We start from the raw sequence: 16017 nt of genomic DNA, 5'->3' as shown, positions 1-16017 counted from the left end.
TAGTAAATGTAAGTCTCATCCCACTTACGTCTCATAGCGATAAGAGGGTTATTACTCTAACATTGTTGTTCTTATCAAAGAATAACAATTCTGCTGCGCCACCATGGTGGAACCAATTGCCAGTAGATATTAGATTTGCTCCTTCCATCTGTTTTTAAATCTAGGCTAAAGACACATTTTTATTCACTGGCCTTTTGGGCCCAATCTTTCAATCTGTCGTGTCTATAATTCTGCATTTGTCCCTTGTTGTTTATTGTTGTCGTTGCTATGTATCACTGTGTTTTATTTTTTATTTACTTGTGTTAATGTCCAGCACTTTGGTCATCTTAAGCTGTGTTTAAATGTGCTTTAGAAATAATCTTTACTTACTTATTTATTTACTTACTACTACTACTAGTACTTTCGGCTGCTCCCGTTAGGGGTCTCCACAGCGGATCATTATTTACTTAATGAACCGCTTAATTATTTACTTAATTATTAATGATTTACTTAATGATTTACTCAATCACTATTTATTTAATTATTTACATAATTTATTTACTTACTACTGAAAATTAGTAAAGCCGAAACTTGTCTAAAAATTAAAGGCAGATTAATTCCCCTCTTCATGACTGGCTGGCTGTTAGTAATCTGTCTGTTCATGAAAAAAAAAAACAAAAAAAAAACACACCAACAAAAACATGGCTGACATCAGCCTATCGAAACTCTTCTCTAAACTGGGCATCTATGTGCTGTGACAGCCCAAGTATCAACCTTTAAAATGTTATAATGATTGGCAAATGGGGGGGTGCTACGGCAAAATATTTTCGAAGTGTAATACTCATGTAAATTGACCCAAATTTTGAGGGACTCTGAGCTGGCTTTCAAAATTTCAAGAATTTTGGCCCCCAGGAGGCGCTACAGTAGAAAACTTCTTATAATTCCTGAATTTTTAGATGGTTTTAGTAAAATCTGGCATGCTGTGTCTTGGACAAAGGTCATACCAGAATCTAAGAGGGCAGGTTGATTGACTGGGCTGAAACGGAGCTCCCCATCAGCCATTTATAAATATAAGCAGATACTAGATACTCTTGTCTCTTTCTCTTAAATTCATCAAGATCTCAGAGTCAAGCTGTGCCACATGGATCACTTACGCACAGATCAACATCACAGATACATGTCAGAGTTTATCAGGTGCTTCAAACCTGCCAATAGCCGCTTGCGATAATGCTAATCTTCTTGTTTTCCCAAAACAAGAAACTGCTCTATCAACAATGAAATGCAAGAATGCTCACATAAATAGATTGTGTGTACTGGAATGAATCGCACTTGTCAATTACTCCAGGATTTTACCTGATCACTTTTTCAAAGTCTGGGCTTTGAAAATTCCAAGTCAAAGGTCCAAAAGCAGTCAAGTCACAAGTAAATACGAGTCTCACAGCAGGCAACTCCAAGTCAAGTCGCAAGTCCCAATTTTTGAGACTCAAGTCGAACTCGAGTTCATGTCTCCAGTCTACAGCTCTGCTACATTTCAGCAAAACAAGTTAAAGTAGCTGCTAGGAATCTGCCTGGGAAAACTGGTCCACTTACCTCTCTCCTGATGCCCTGGTTTTGCTCTGTCTTGAGAAAGTTGAGTAACACCTCTAGAAGAGAAGGATATTTGCGGTAGGGCTCCACGACATAGCCTGTGCTGGCCACTTGCTGCCCCAATGTCCACAACGCCACCTAGTGGGAGGTCACCAGAAAAACACTGAAAAATGGCAGCACAAAGACAAAGCATACTGGCCTCTTTAGTTTTCTGTCAAAGTCCCTGGACATCACATTTGCAAGTGATGTTCATGACTTGATTATGTCATTGCGAAACATCCTAACAATATTTTTTTCCATGGAGCAGAAAAGATGTCTCACAAAGCCAGAAAAAAATGTTCATAAGATGTGGTTTAACTGCAGTAACTACTACAGCAAAAGCCACAAAATAAATTCTTTCAAAAATTTAAGTAATTTAATTTGGTAGGAGTCCCGTTGTGAGGTAAAAAAAAAAATACAAAGTATATGATTTTAAGGGGTGTTAAGCGTTTTTATTTATTCTTTTGAGTTTAACCTGTGTTGGTGCAGGCCAGGATGGTAGAACAAATACAGCAGACAACAATTTTTTTAAATATGTTTTGCTTCCTGAAAAAAAAAAAGATTATGATAGACAATGTCAAGCTGAAAAACAAAAATAATTTCAGATTTCTGTATCACATAGGAATTTGGAGAAACATTAAAATAACCTTTATTGAATTTAACATGTTTGATCGCATAATGACACTGACACGTTGTGTTAGTTCAACAGAGGAACAGTTAAAAACTCCACTGCCATCTCTCCTAAACATCTCCATGCCTGCAGAGGTATGACATCTGGACCAACTCCCTGTAAACTCTTCATCCTGTTCATGACTGCCCTCACTTCCTCCTTACTAAGCACTTCACCCCCCCCTACACACACACACACGTTTTCTCCCCAATTGTACTTGGCCGCGATTACCCCACTCTTACAAGCCCTCCAGGTCACTGTTCCACCCCCTCTTCCGATCTGGGGAGGGCTGCAGACTACCACTTGCCTCCTCCGATACATGTGGAGTCGCCAGCCGCTTCTTTTCACCTGCCAGTGAGGAGTTTCACCAGGGAGATGTAGCATGTGGGAGGATCACACTATTCCCCCCAGTTCCCCCTCCCCCCTGAACAGGTGCCCTGACCGACCAGAGGAGGTGCTAGTGCAGCAAACGGGACACATACCCACATCCGGCATCCCACCCGCAGACATGGCCAATTGTGTCTGTAGGGACGCCATTCGAAACCCCATGTTACCTCCGGCTTGGTGGAGCATCTCTACAGACACAATTGGCCTTGTCTGCGGGTGGGAAGCCAGAGGTGGGTATGTGTCCTGGTCGCTGCACTAGCACCTCCTGGGGAACTGGGGGGGAATAGCTTGATCTTCGCACACGCTATGTCCCCCTGGTGAAATTCCTCACTGCCAGGTGAAAAGCAGCAGCTGGCGACTCCATATCCATATCAGAGGAGGCATGTGTTAGTCTGCAGCCCCTCCCTGGATCGGCAGAGGGAGTGACCAGGACGACTCGGAAGAGTGGGGTAATTGGCCAGGTATAATTGGGGAAAAAATCAGGACGATGCAGTGAACATGGGATTGCACTACATCTTCCAACACCTTGACTCCTAAGGGACATACACAAGTGACTTTGTGGACATCAGCTCAGCGTTCAACACCACTGTCCCAGATATCTTTCACTCCAAACTCACCCGGCTCACTGTACCAGCTCCCATCTACCAGTGGATTAAAAACTTCCTGACAGACAGGGGGCAGCTGGTGAGGTTGGGGAAAACCACATCCAGCACCAGACAATTAGCACTGGCACCCCCTAGGGATATGTGCTCTCCCCCCTACTTTTCTCCCTCTACATAAATGACTGCACCTCAGGGGGACTCATCTGGTAAACTCCTGAAGTTTGCGGATGACACAACCATCGGCGGCACGATGGTGCAGTGGTTAGCGCGGTCGCCTCACAGCAAAAAGGTCCTGGGTTTTAGCCCCAGGGTAGTCCAACCTTTGGGGTCATCCCGGGTCGTCCTTAGTGTGGAGTTTGCATGTTCTCCCCGTGTCTGCGTGGGTTTCCTCTGGGTGCTCTGGTTTCCTCCCACAGTCCAAAAACATCTAGGTCAGGTGAATCGGCCGTACTAAATTGTCCCCAGGTGTGTGTGTGTGTGTGTGGACCCTGTGTGTGTTTGTGTGTGTGTGTGTGTGTGTGTGTGTCAGCACACAGGGCGTGTGTGACGCGGTCAGTGCAGTAGTACTGGGGTAGTAGTGCTTCTAGTTAGTGCATGCTGCTTCTGCTTGCTACTTTCTGCTTTCAGCTACTGCCGCCGGCTAGCCCTCTTCTAGGGGGTGAAAAGAGGAGCCAAGTACATAAGTCTCCTCCTGCCGGTACATAGCCTCCCCGTCACCAAGACTCCTGCAGTGCCTCCTTGTGGCCACACACGGTAACTGGGTACTTTGCGGTCCAAAGCCAAACTGTAGGGGATCAGTGGGCCCCAGAGAGAAGGCCCGCAGGCCCACCGGTGTGTGGACATGCCCTGGCGTCTCTCAACCACTGCCCCAGCTATGGGCTAATAGCAACGAAGTCCTCAACGGCGGAGCAGGCGGAAGATGGTGGCTGTGAGCACCACAATGGCTGCAAAGGCGAAAGAAGGCTGCAGCAAAGAAGGACCCCCAGTTGTCTTGGTCTCCATGCCACTGGATCCCGGCCTCTCTAGAACAAGGACTGTGGGGAAACTGCCTGTGCACCAGCCTCCCCACATTAAAAGATTCCACGCACAGGTGTCCTCCCGAAAGGGAATCAGACCATTTAACATCCCGGACAAAGTCCTGTGGCGATCAGGAAGTGATGACCGGGGCAGGACCGTGAAGTCTGGCAGCTCCTAGCCACAACCTGACACACAGGCGGTGGGTGTCTGATTCAGTCATCAAGCTCTTGGGCTGAGGCAGAAAGAGCTTTTCGGCAGTTGCACCCACAACTGAGCAGCCCTATTTAGGATTCACTCTGCTCACCCCAGTAGGGGAAGGGGCTGAAAAAGGTGCCATAAACATAGCCTGCCTCGAAAACTCCTGTCTGGGCTACCGCACCCAGAGGGATCACCACTAAGCGGTCAGAAACATAAATGGAAGCAAACTTACATTGGAACCTGGAACGTGCGGACCCTCATGGACAATAAACACAGTGATCGACACGAAAGGCGAATTGCCATCATCGCCAGGGAGCTAAGGAGATTCCGGATCAAATTCCGGATCAAAGGCAGCTGAAGGAGGAAAAAGGCGGATACACTTTCTTCTGGAAAGGAAAACCTGCCGATGAGCCAAGGATCCACGGTGTGGGTTTTGCTATTAAGAACAGCCTCATCAACCACTCCCTCAATGAATGCCTAATGTCCATACACCTGACGCTTGCAGGCGGCCAAAAGGCAACTGTTGTTAGTGCCTACGTTCCAACACTTGATGCACAGGATGACATGAAGGAGGCCTTCTATGCTGACCTGGACAACATCTTAACCAAAGTCCCCAAGGAGGACAAGCTAATCCTGCTTGGAGATTTCAATGCCAGGGTGGGACGAAACCACAATCTATGGAGAGGCACAATAGAGAAGGAAGGAGTTGGCAACACGAACTCCAATGGCATATTACTGCTATCAAAGTACTCAGAACACAGCCTGGTCATCACCAACACACTTTTCTGCCAAGAGAATAAACTCAAAACATCCTGGATACATCCTTGCTCTAAGCTCTGGCACCTCACCGATTACATAGCTGTCCGCGCCAAAGATCGCCATGATGTGCTCAACACCAGAGCAATGACCAGTGCGGATGACTGCTGGACAGACCACTGCCTTATCTGCTCCATCATGTCCATCAGTCTCACGCAGAAAAGAAGGGTGCAAAAAAGGCAGTGCCGGCCAAAGCTCAACATCGAACGGCTGGATGACATCACCTTTCGAGAACAGCTCCAGGCTACTCTCAGCACTGCTCTGCCCAAGCAATACCCAGAAGATATTGATACACATTGGGACCTGCTTAAGTCTATCACCATGGACTCCTGCAAAAGCACCCTTGGCGGAAAAACCCGGAAACATCAAGACTGGTATGATGAGAATGACAACGAAATCCAACAGCTCATTGACATCAAGCGGCAAACCTTCATTGCCTGGCAAAATGACATCAAGTGTAAGGCTAAGAGAATAGCCCATTCCAAAGCAAAGGCAGCTGTTCAATCTCGGGTTAGGCAACTCAAGAATCAGTGGTGGACAAGGAAGGCTCTGGAGATCTAGCGACCTGCTGACTGTGGGGATACCAGAGGTTTCTTCGATGCCACAAGAGCAGTATATGGCCCCAGACACCATTGCCTAGACCCCCTTCGCTCCATAGATGGGCTAATGCTGCTGAAAGATAATAAGTCAATGACCAACAGATGGAAAGATCATTATGAGAAGCTAATGAACAGGGACACAATTCCTGAGATAGAGGCCCTTGAGCAACTCCCTCAACGAGAATATGGGAGCACCACCCAGTCGGAACGAGGTGCAGGATGCCATAAGGAAGATGAAGAACAACAAGGCTGCTGGACCTGACTGCATCCTAGCAGAAATCCTGAAGGATGGTGGGCCAGTTCTCCTTAGTCACATCCACGCCCTGCTCCCCAAAATATGGGAAAGGGAGGAAATCCCAGCACAACTTAGGGATGACCTCATTGTCTCCATCTTTAAGAAGGGAGGCAAGGCAGACTGCAGAAATTACCGTGGCATTTCCCTCCTGTCCACCACTGGGAAAACTCTCACCCGGGTTTTGGCTAGTAGACTCCTCCCCCTGTCAGAAAAAATTCTCCCTGAGTTTCAGAGTGGATTTTGCCCAAATAGAGGTATCATGGACATAATTTTCATTGCTCGTCAACTACAAGAAAAATGCCGCGAAGAAAATTAACCACTATACTACATGGCCTTCATAGACCTCACCAAGGCCTTTGACTCTGTGAACCGTCAGGCTCTCTGGCTGGTTGTGGCAAAAATTGGCTGACCGGACAAATACATCCAGATACTGAAACTACTGCATGACAATATGTCAGCCACAGTACACAGTGGCAGTGGAGATGAAACGGAACCCTTCAAGGTTCACACTGGCGTCAAGCAGGGCTGTGTCATTGCTCCTACCCTGTTCTCCGATTTCATTTCTGCTATCCTCCATCTTACGGGTAAACAGCTGCCACAAGGAGTCAGAATCATGTACAGAACCAACGGACAACTCCTGAACATCAACAGATTCAGGGCTAAAAGCAGAACCACCACCATATCCATCAAGGAGCTGCAGTATGCTGATGACAATGCCCTTGTGGCCCATTCAGAAGAGGACCTACAGTGCACTCTGGATCCTTTTGCCAAGGCATACAAGCAGCTTGGTCTGGCCCTTAACATAAAAAAGACCCAGATCCTCTACCAGCCACCACCCACCACAAATAACCCTGCTCCACCCCCAACTATCTCTTGGCAAAACCAGACTAGAAAATGTGGACCACTTTATGTATCTCGGAAGCCTCCTATCCTCCAAAGCTAACATTGACGAGGAAATACACTACCGCCTCAATTGTGCCAGTGGGATTTTCTCAAGACTGAGAAAAAGGGTCTTTGAAAACCGCGACCTCCAGGCCAGGATGAAAATTCTGGTCTAAAGAGTGGTAGTGTTGCCCACCCTACTGTATGGATCAGAATCCTGGACCACATACAGCAGGCACCTGAAGGCACTAGAGGCACATCATCAGAGGTGCCTCCGAAAAATCCTCAAGATCACCTGGGAAGTAGGCCTGCACAATATTGACAAAAACATGCATTGCGGCGATGTAATCTTTTGCAATATATTGCACAATATATTGCTTTATATTAAACAAGGCGTGGGTAGTAAAAAAGTGCATGCACAATAATGCACATTCATTCTTTTTGCTATAGGAGGTGGAGTCTGTGGTCAAAGCATTGCAACCCGAACCAGTCGTTCAGAGTGGCCGCCCTGATCATGTTTGATGCGTTGTCTGTTGTGATGCAGACTAGTCGGGTTTCTTCTAGCCCCCAAGCAGCCAGCGCTTCTCTTAACCCTGTTGCGATGTTTTCACTTGTGTGATCCTCTGGGAAAAATACGGTTTGCAGACAGTGAGTTTTCAGCTTTAAATCTTCAGTGATAAAGTGGACTGTTAAACTGATGAAGGGCTCTGTTGTCCGGCTTGACCACAGGTCTGTTGTCACTGCATAGTATTCCACTTGTGCCAGCTCTCGGTCTACTTCTGCCTTGCATTTGTCGTACAGCCATGGGATTGCGATTTGGGAAAAATAGGTCCGCGATGGTATAACGAAGTGCTTGTCGAGTGTGCGGACCATCTTCTGAAACCCGTCTTTGGTAACTGTGTTGAGTGGCATCATATCCTTGGCGAGGTGAAAGGTTATGGCTTTGGTGATTTCGATCTGCCCTTTGGATGTTTTCTCGTATGGCGTAACACTGGCAAACGCTTCCGAAAGCGTAGGTTGCTTTGGTTGATATCCAGACTTGACTTTCCATTCATTGTAACTCGTTGGGTGATGGCGTTTTAAATGATCAAATAAATTGGTAGTGTTACCATGAGTCGTGGCTACAACTGAAACGCACTGTCGACACAGTACCTCTTTTTGATCCACATCAGATTTTCAGAAGCCAAAGTATTGCCACACATCAGACACTGACTTTCTTTTAACAACTAACTCTTCTTTCTCTGGCTCTGCCATTTTTCATTTCTCCCGAACACACGTGGATTCGTCTTCTTCATTTATGCGCACGCGTAGCACTAACGTTGCTAGGTAACGTCAACGTGTCTAGACGGGCCTGAGTTGAGCAATGAAGAAGTAGAAGAAATAAAAAATAACAGAGTAAGGGGTGTTGAGAGTTTGTTGCTAAAAGAAAGTCGACAGAGCAAAAATGTTGCAGTATGACAAGAGTTTGAGTACCTTAGGCTGCATACTAGTAGGAAAAATATTGCAGGCCCTGCGATGTGACTATTGCACATGCGCACATCGCGATGACGATGCATAAACGATATATTGTGCAGGCCTACTGGGAAGATAAACGCACCAACACCAGCGTCCTGGAGGAGGCTAACATTCCCGCTATCACTGCCACCATCGCCCAACGCCAGCTCAGATGGACTGGCCATGTCATCCGTATGCCTGACTTTTGCCTTCCAAAACAAGTCCTATACTCCCAGCTTCTCACAGGACAACGTGCCCCAGGAGGTCAAAAGAAAAGGTATAAGGATAACATCCAAGCAAACATCAAAAAATGCCACATAGACCCTAAGACCTGGGAGGACACAGCAACCAACAGGGCGACCTGGAGAAATCTTGTCCGGGAAGGAGTTGCACTATAACAATCTCCACCATAATGCAGAAGAAAAGCGCAGACTCGGAAAGGAGGGAGTTTCCACCAAAAAGGCGCAAACCAATCCCATGACTACCACTACCCACCCCTGCCCACACTGCACCAAAATATGCAGCTCCAAGATTGGCCTCTTCGCCCACCTGAAGACCCACAAGGACCAAGAAGGAGGACAGTCATACTCGACCCCAAGTGACCGCCAATGAATGAATGGTGTGGGCCCTGTAATGGCCTGGCAGCCTGTCCAGGGTGTCTCCCGCCTGCCACCCAATGACTGCTGGGATAGGCTCCAGCTTCCCCCTGACCCTGAGAGCAGGATAAGCGGTTTGGATAATGGATGGATGGACAACCATCAGTGGCCTTATCCGGGATGGTGACAAGTCTGCATATAGACGGGATGTTGAACAGCTAGCCCTCTGGGTGTGGCCAAAACAACCTGGAGCTGATCACGTTCAAAACTAATATTTTGATGGCCACCCAGTGAAGTGGTAGGGAGTGGTTTGAGAAAGACCCATTCCATCCTCTCCTCCACTCTGTCCTGTGTTACAAAAAAATCTGTGACCATCAAAAATTGCAACTATTGTTAAGCTATACAAAACTGGGTATCAATCCAAGAAAGTGGCGGCGGACAGAGACCTCCAACTCCATCTAGGCTAAGTTTATGCATGGGTTTCATGCGGTTAAGGTTAGGGTAATGTTCTGGCAGAGTGGTTGTCCCTTTCATCACGCATTCTTGAGAGGACCGAGAAGATGGTTGCAGATTGCTGACTGCATCAAGGGAAAAAAATGAATTGTAATGTTACCTTTTTCACCTTATTTCTACGAGCAAAACAGGGATTAGAGCAAGTCCCAAAGTCAAAAGTGTCAGCTATTCAGTTCTAACTTGAGTCTAAATCCTTCTTCTTTTTTTTAAAATTTATGACTAGAGTTAATTTTAGACTTGACTTGAAGTTACAGCAACTTGAATCTGCATGTCAGACATATGTGACATAGGCGACACACAGTGAGTCCAGTACATGAAAAAATGAATATAAAGCGAATAGAAAGGCAACATGCAGGCTTTAGCCAACTAAACTATCTGGGCAGAGTTTTAGTTTAGAGCATTTTATAACAGCACTCTAACCAACAGCTTCCCCACACCATCAATGCTCTCTTGCTCTTCCCCCCTTTTTTGATTGCCTTTTTTAAAACACTGAGTAAGTGGCAACAGGGCAAAAATAAGCACATTTCAAGTGAAGAAATGTCACAGCTAGATTAACTAGAGAACCATTTGCTGAACATACCTGTCGCTTTGCCAGAGAGGATGAATCCTGCAGCATGTCCATTATGATAGGGAAAAGCTCATCCATCCACTTTCTCATCTCCAGGCCACTCACCTGACAAGGAAGGCACAAGAGAACCAGATAAATCTAATACAGAAATCTAGGGGTCCGCGGTGGTGTAGTGGTCTAAGCATTGGCTTTGTGTCGATGCAGTTGCCCACTGGGGACTGGGGTTCACGCCCCTATCTTGTCAGATCCGACTATGGCCGGACTCGGTGAAGCAGCAATAATTGGCAACGCTGTCTTCGGGAGGGGGGCGGAGTCGACTTGTGTTCGTCACATGAATGCGTCTCTGTGTGCGTCGGAATAGCAGTGATTCGGCCTGGATTCGCCTAGTCATGGAAGTGGCGAGGCGTCTCCTTCGAGACTGTCGGCTGGAGAGATGCAGTTGGCGAACGCACGCAGTGCGAGGGTGGGTGTTTGAACTAAAATAGGGATCGATTGGCCACTAAATTTGGAGAAAGAAGGGAAGAATCAGAAATAAATTTAAAAAAGAAAAAAGAAAAAAAGAAATCTAACCAAAGAGCTCTGATGACAAAAGAGGCTGGCTGGCCAATATTGTTTCAAGAACATATGTGAAAGCTACTGTTTTTTAACTGCTTTTGATAAAAATGAATAAGCATAAATTTGCATTAAAAACTGTGGTGTGCTCATTATAAAATACAGCGAATATTCGGAGCTTCGGTTAAATTAACATATTTACTGTTAATTTTTCCCTCTCACACCAACATACCAAGACGAATTCCTTGTATGTTCTTGTACTCGTCAATAAATACGATTCTGATTCTGAACTTCCAGGACTTTAAGGATCTGCTGCTAATGATCTGGTACAAGATAACCACAGAACACCTTCAGGGGTCATGTGGAGACCATGTCTCGCTGGGTTAGCGTTGTTTTGGCAGCACACAGAGGACCAAAAGCATATTAGGCAGGTTGTCATAATGTTTTTGCTCATCATCATCATCATCCGGTCAAGTATCCTCGGATGGATCTGACCCTCTCGCGCCACCCGTCTCTATCCTGCATAGCAGCTGGAAGATCCTCTGATGGACATCCTGCGTCGACAAGTTGATTGATGCAATTTCTGATTTCTAATTCTGATGTAATGTTTTTGCTAAACAGCATAAAATATAACCTTGCAGTTTGAGAGATCTCCATTTTATTTTATTATACATTGCATGAAGAACCCTAGGTCAAAGACCAAATTGGGTGGCACAGGGGACCAGTGGTAAGTGCTGTCACCTCACAGCAAGAAGGTCCTGAGTACAAACCCCAAGGTTGTCCAACCTTGGGGGTCATCCCAGGTCATCCTCTGTGTGGAGGTTTGCATGGTCTCCCCATGTCTACCACGGGTTTTCTCCGGGTGCTCCGGTTTCCCCCCCCATCAAAAAGACATGCATGTTAGGGTTAGTACTCCTGTCTGTGCCCCTGACCGAGGCATGGCAAGACAAACTGGAGTTGGTCCCTGGGCGCTGCACGGCAGCTGCCCACTGCTCTTAGCTACACAGCTAGGCGCTAACTGCCCCATGGGGATTAATAAAGTAGTAAAAAGAGAATTCCATCGCCTGCAACACATGCTTCCATGCTATCTTGTGCTCATGACAATAAAAACTTCAGTTTAACTTGCGTTTGCATCTTGAATGCAAGAAACATGAATAACTCTTATATTAAGCCAAACCTGGGCCAACTCGCCAATGGTAGCTAGGACACTGATGACCACGCCAGGGTTAGGATCTGGGTCTTTCAGCTTTAGGATGAGAGCCTGTAACAGAAAAGGGATAGGGTCAGTTGTACAGCTGGGGACAGAACAGAATATCAATTAAGAGAAATGAAGCAAAGTAGTTGGTAGTACCTTGAGGATGGGCTCCATATATGGGCGAATAAGGCGGGGGGCATTAGAAACCAGGTGGCCCAGCATGCGAGCACTCTGCTCTTTGTTCCTTCCCACACCACTATGCTCCAGCTCAGTCAGGATCTGGACAGGCATGACAACACCATAATCATCTTGTGAAAGGAGAACAGAGCTCAACAGTAAGGGAAAGTCTTTAGGTAGCTCTAGTGCCATGCCATAGTTGTGTCTTTAGGTAGATCTAGTGCTGTGCTACAGTTATGTCTTTGCGCTCTGCATTAACATGGCTTTTGCTGTGCTCTGAAGACATACAGCTGAAACAACTAGCATACATTTTTTTGATTTTGAGATACTTTATTGATCCCCGTAGGGAAATTTCACTCTGCATTTAAACCCATCCTAGCTGTGTAGCTAGGAGCAGTGGGCAGCTGCCGTGCAGCACCCGCGGACCAACTCCAGTTCATCTTGCCAAGCTTCGGTCAGGGGCACAGACAGGAGTACTAACCCTAACATTCATGTCTTTTTGATGGTGGGGGAAACCAGAGCCCCCGGAGAAAACCCAATGGGGAGAACACGCAAACTCCACACAGAGGATGACCTGGATGACCCCCAAGGTTGGACAACCCCAGGGTTCGAATCCAGGACCTTCTTGCTGTGAGGTGACAGCACTAACCACTGCACCACTGTGCTGCCCAATATTAAGAAACAATTGCATTTCTGCATATATATAGCCAGAATTTCAAAGACACAACCATTTCAAAACTGACAGAAGTGACTTAACTTCATAAATACCATAGCAAAAAATATTTGAAAATGATGTCAATAATATAATACTGAATAACATCAGTTAAATATCTTTAAAAACACTTAAAACTTAACTTCCAAAGAAAGCTTAAAAGGTATAATTAAGCATGCATAAAGACACTTAAAAGGTATTATTATTTGCAGAGGAAAGAAGTGTTTTACTGGATTTTTCTATCATAGTCTCAAATCTTGACACTGTCTTTCCTACTTGAATTAACATCTTGCGTAGGAAGGGCATGACGAAGGCTGGGTTCATGCTGCTGAGACGTCCAATAGTGCAGATGGCCAGTTCTCTAATCTCAAACACCTCGTCATTCAGTGCTACAAACAGAGCCTGTAAGTTCTCTGCCTGTGCCAGGTGGGCATCGAAACGCTCGTCCAAAGATGCCAACACACAGTAACGGATGTCTGGATCTGGAGGACAGCAGGTAGAGAATTTGAGAGGGAACACTAATGCTGTATTTCAACTTATTTCAAATTAAGTGCTGATCAATACATAGTGTCCATCAATTAATGTAATCATACTTGTGTCTTCCACCCATGTTACCTGGGTCCGTGATTCCCACTACCAGCAACTTGCTAAGTACATCAGCCACCACCTGCACAGCTGTCTGGCTGACAACATGGCCATGACCACTAATCAGGTGGATGGAGGGAGTCAGCAGACGTGAACATGTCCTTGCTGCCTCCATTCGGATCTCCTTGTGTTCACTGTTCAGAAAGTGGTCGGCACAGTGGCGTACAAACTGCGTGAGAGAGTGTCCTAGTGGTAGAAAAGAAGAGGGATTATATAAGGAACATTGGCAGTGAGTTAAAGGAGAAATCCTTTCGGGAAACCAAACAAGACAGATCAAGATTGACTTTTTGGCTTGCCCATGCGAATGTCCCTGACCGACCGACTGACTGACGGATGAACTGACTGACTGACTGACTGAGTGAGTGATCATGTTTAGCGGACTGGATGAGTGCTCAGTTTGACATGATTGGGCCGCTGAATAAGGTGACCAACAATGTCACTGAAGTTACACAATTGGCTGTTTTTCGTTTTTATCCCCAACTGAATTTGGCCAATTACCCCACTCTTTTGAGCTATCCCGGTCACTGCTCCACCCCCTCTGCCAATCCAGGGAGGGCTGCAGACTACCACATGCCTCCTCCGATACATGTGGAGTCGCCAGCCACTTCTTTTCACCTGACAGTGAGAAGTTTCACCAGGGGGACATAGCGCATGAGAGGATCACGCTATTCCCCCAAGTTCCCCCTCCCGCCGAACAGGCGCCCCAACAGATCAGAGGAGGCACTAGTGCAATGACCAGGACACATACCCACATCCGGCTTCCCACCCGCAGACACAGCCAATTGTGTCTGTAGGGATACCTAACACAGGGATTCGAACCGGCGATCCCTGTGTTGGTAGACAATGGAATAGACCGCTACGCTACCCAGACGTCCTCAGGAAATTTTTAATCCATTGGCAGATGGGGGCTGATACAGTGAGCTGGGTGAGTATAGAGTGGAGGATATCTGGGACAATTGTGTTCAATACTGAGCTGAATTCCACAAACAGGACCCTTGCATATGTCCCTGGGCAGTCGAGGTGTTGGAAGATGTAGTGCAATCCCATGTTGACTGCATCCTCCACTGACCTGTTTGCTTGGTAGGACAACTGCAGCAAGTCGAGCAGGGGGCCTGTTATTTCCTTCAGGTGGGAAACACCACTCTCTCAAAGGAATTCATGATCACACAGGTTAGGGCAACAGGTCTGTAGCCATGTAATCCTGCGGGGTTTCTTGGGGACCAGCATGACAATGGAGCTCTTTAAGCAGGAGGGGACTTCAAACAGCTCCAGTGATCTATTGAAGATCAGTGTGAAAATAGGGGCCAGCTGGTCATCACAGACTCTCAGACAGGAGGGTGACACACTATCCGGGCCTGGTGCCTTCCTGGCCTTCTGTCTGGAAGAGCTGGCGCACGTCCTCAATACAGTTCCTGAGTGTGAGTGGAGGATCGATGGGGAGGGGAGACTGACTGGCAGCGGGCTTAGTTAGTTGTGTGTTGTGACCGGAGAGTGTGTGAAAGTTCGCTTTTCAAACCTGCAGTAAAACCCATTTAGGTCATCAGCCAGTTGATGGTTTCCTACAGTATGGGGGGATGGTCTCCTGTAGTTGGTAATGTCTTTCAAACCTCTCCAGACTGATGATGGGTTGTTGGCAGAAAACCTGTTTTTCAAATTTTCAGAGTAGCACCTTTTTGCCACGCTGTTGTGCTGCTGTAAAGCCCCATGAGGCAAAATTGTAGTTTGTGATATTGGGTTATTACAAATAAAATTGACTTGACTTGACTCTGTTCTCCTTTGTGAGTGTATTTCTGGCTTTGTTATACTGGATCCTATCTCCACTCCTGTTCCTCCTTGGCTTGACAAAGTTGCCTGAGTTTTGCTGTGAACCCGGGTTTATTGTTGTTGAAGGTAAAAAAAAGTTTTGGTGGGCACACACACGTCCTCACGAAAGCTGATGTAAGATGTCACAGCGTCAGTAAGTTCATCCAGGTCTGTAGATGCAGCCTCAAAAACACTCTAGTCAGTGCAGTCGAGGCAGGCCTGGAGCTCCAGTTTTGACTCATTGGTCCATTTCCTCACTTTTAACCACAGGCTTTGCAGATTTTAGTTTCTGCCTGTAGGTTGGGATAAGATGAATGAGAGAGTGATCAGAGAGGTCCAGGGCTACACAGGGGACAGAGTGATAGGCATCCTTTAATATTGTGTAGCAATGATCCAGAGTGTTTTTGTCTCTGGTGGGACATTTAACATGCTGTATTTTGGCAGTTCGTGGCTGAGGTTTGCTCCAAAGGTTAATGATAGGGAGTCTGGATATTTGTGCTCCATGTTTGTAATGTGATCAGCAGGTGTTTTAACACCTCTTTAACACGGGTCTGGGGTGGGTGTAGACACCAACCAGAATAAATGATGAAGATTCCTGTGGTGAATAGAATGGTTTACAGTCAATGAAAAAGGTCTCTAAGTGAGGGCTGCATGACTTCTTCAACTCTGTGACATCCGTACACCAACCACC

At 46.5% G+C, this 16017-nt stretch overlaps 1 protein-coding gene across 1 annotated transcript in view; it reads right to left on the bottom strand.

The window, feature by feature from the left end:
- mtor (mechanistic target of rapamycin kinase) overlaps nt 1-16017 on the bottom strand; it is a 400677-nt gene that overhangs the window by 320375 nt on the left and 64285 nt on the right. The window contains exons 12-17 of the mRNA XM_056274929.1: nt 13494-13709; nt 13155-13360; nt 12146-12268; nt 11972-12055; nt 10255-10347; nt 1570-1704 (exon numbers count right to left, since the gene is read on the bottom strand). Coding sequence (XP_056130904.1) covers nt 1570-1704; nt 10255-10347; nt 11972-12055; nt 12146-12268; nt 13155-13360; nt 13494-13709 — 857 coding nt within the window. The remainder of the gene's footprint in view (nt 1-1569; nt 1705-10254; nt 10348-11971; nt 12056-12145; nt 12269-13154; nt 13361-13493; nt 13710-16017) is intronic.

The sequence above is a fragment of the Lampris incognitus genome, chromosome 2, assembly GCF_029633865.1.
Source record: "Lampris incognitus isolate fLamInc1 chromosome 2, fLamInc1.hap2, whole genome shotgun sequence".
NCBI classification, from domain to species: Eukaryota; Metazoa; Chordata; class Actinopteri; order Lampriformes; family Lampridae; genus Lampris; species Lampris incognitus.
This window is presented reverse-complemented; position numbering and strand designations above follow the sequence as displayed.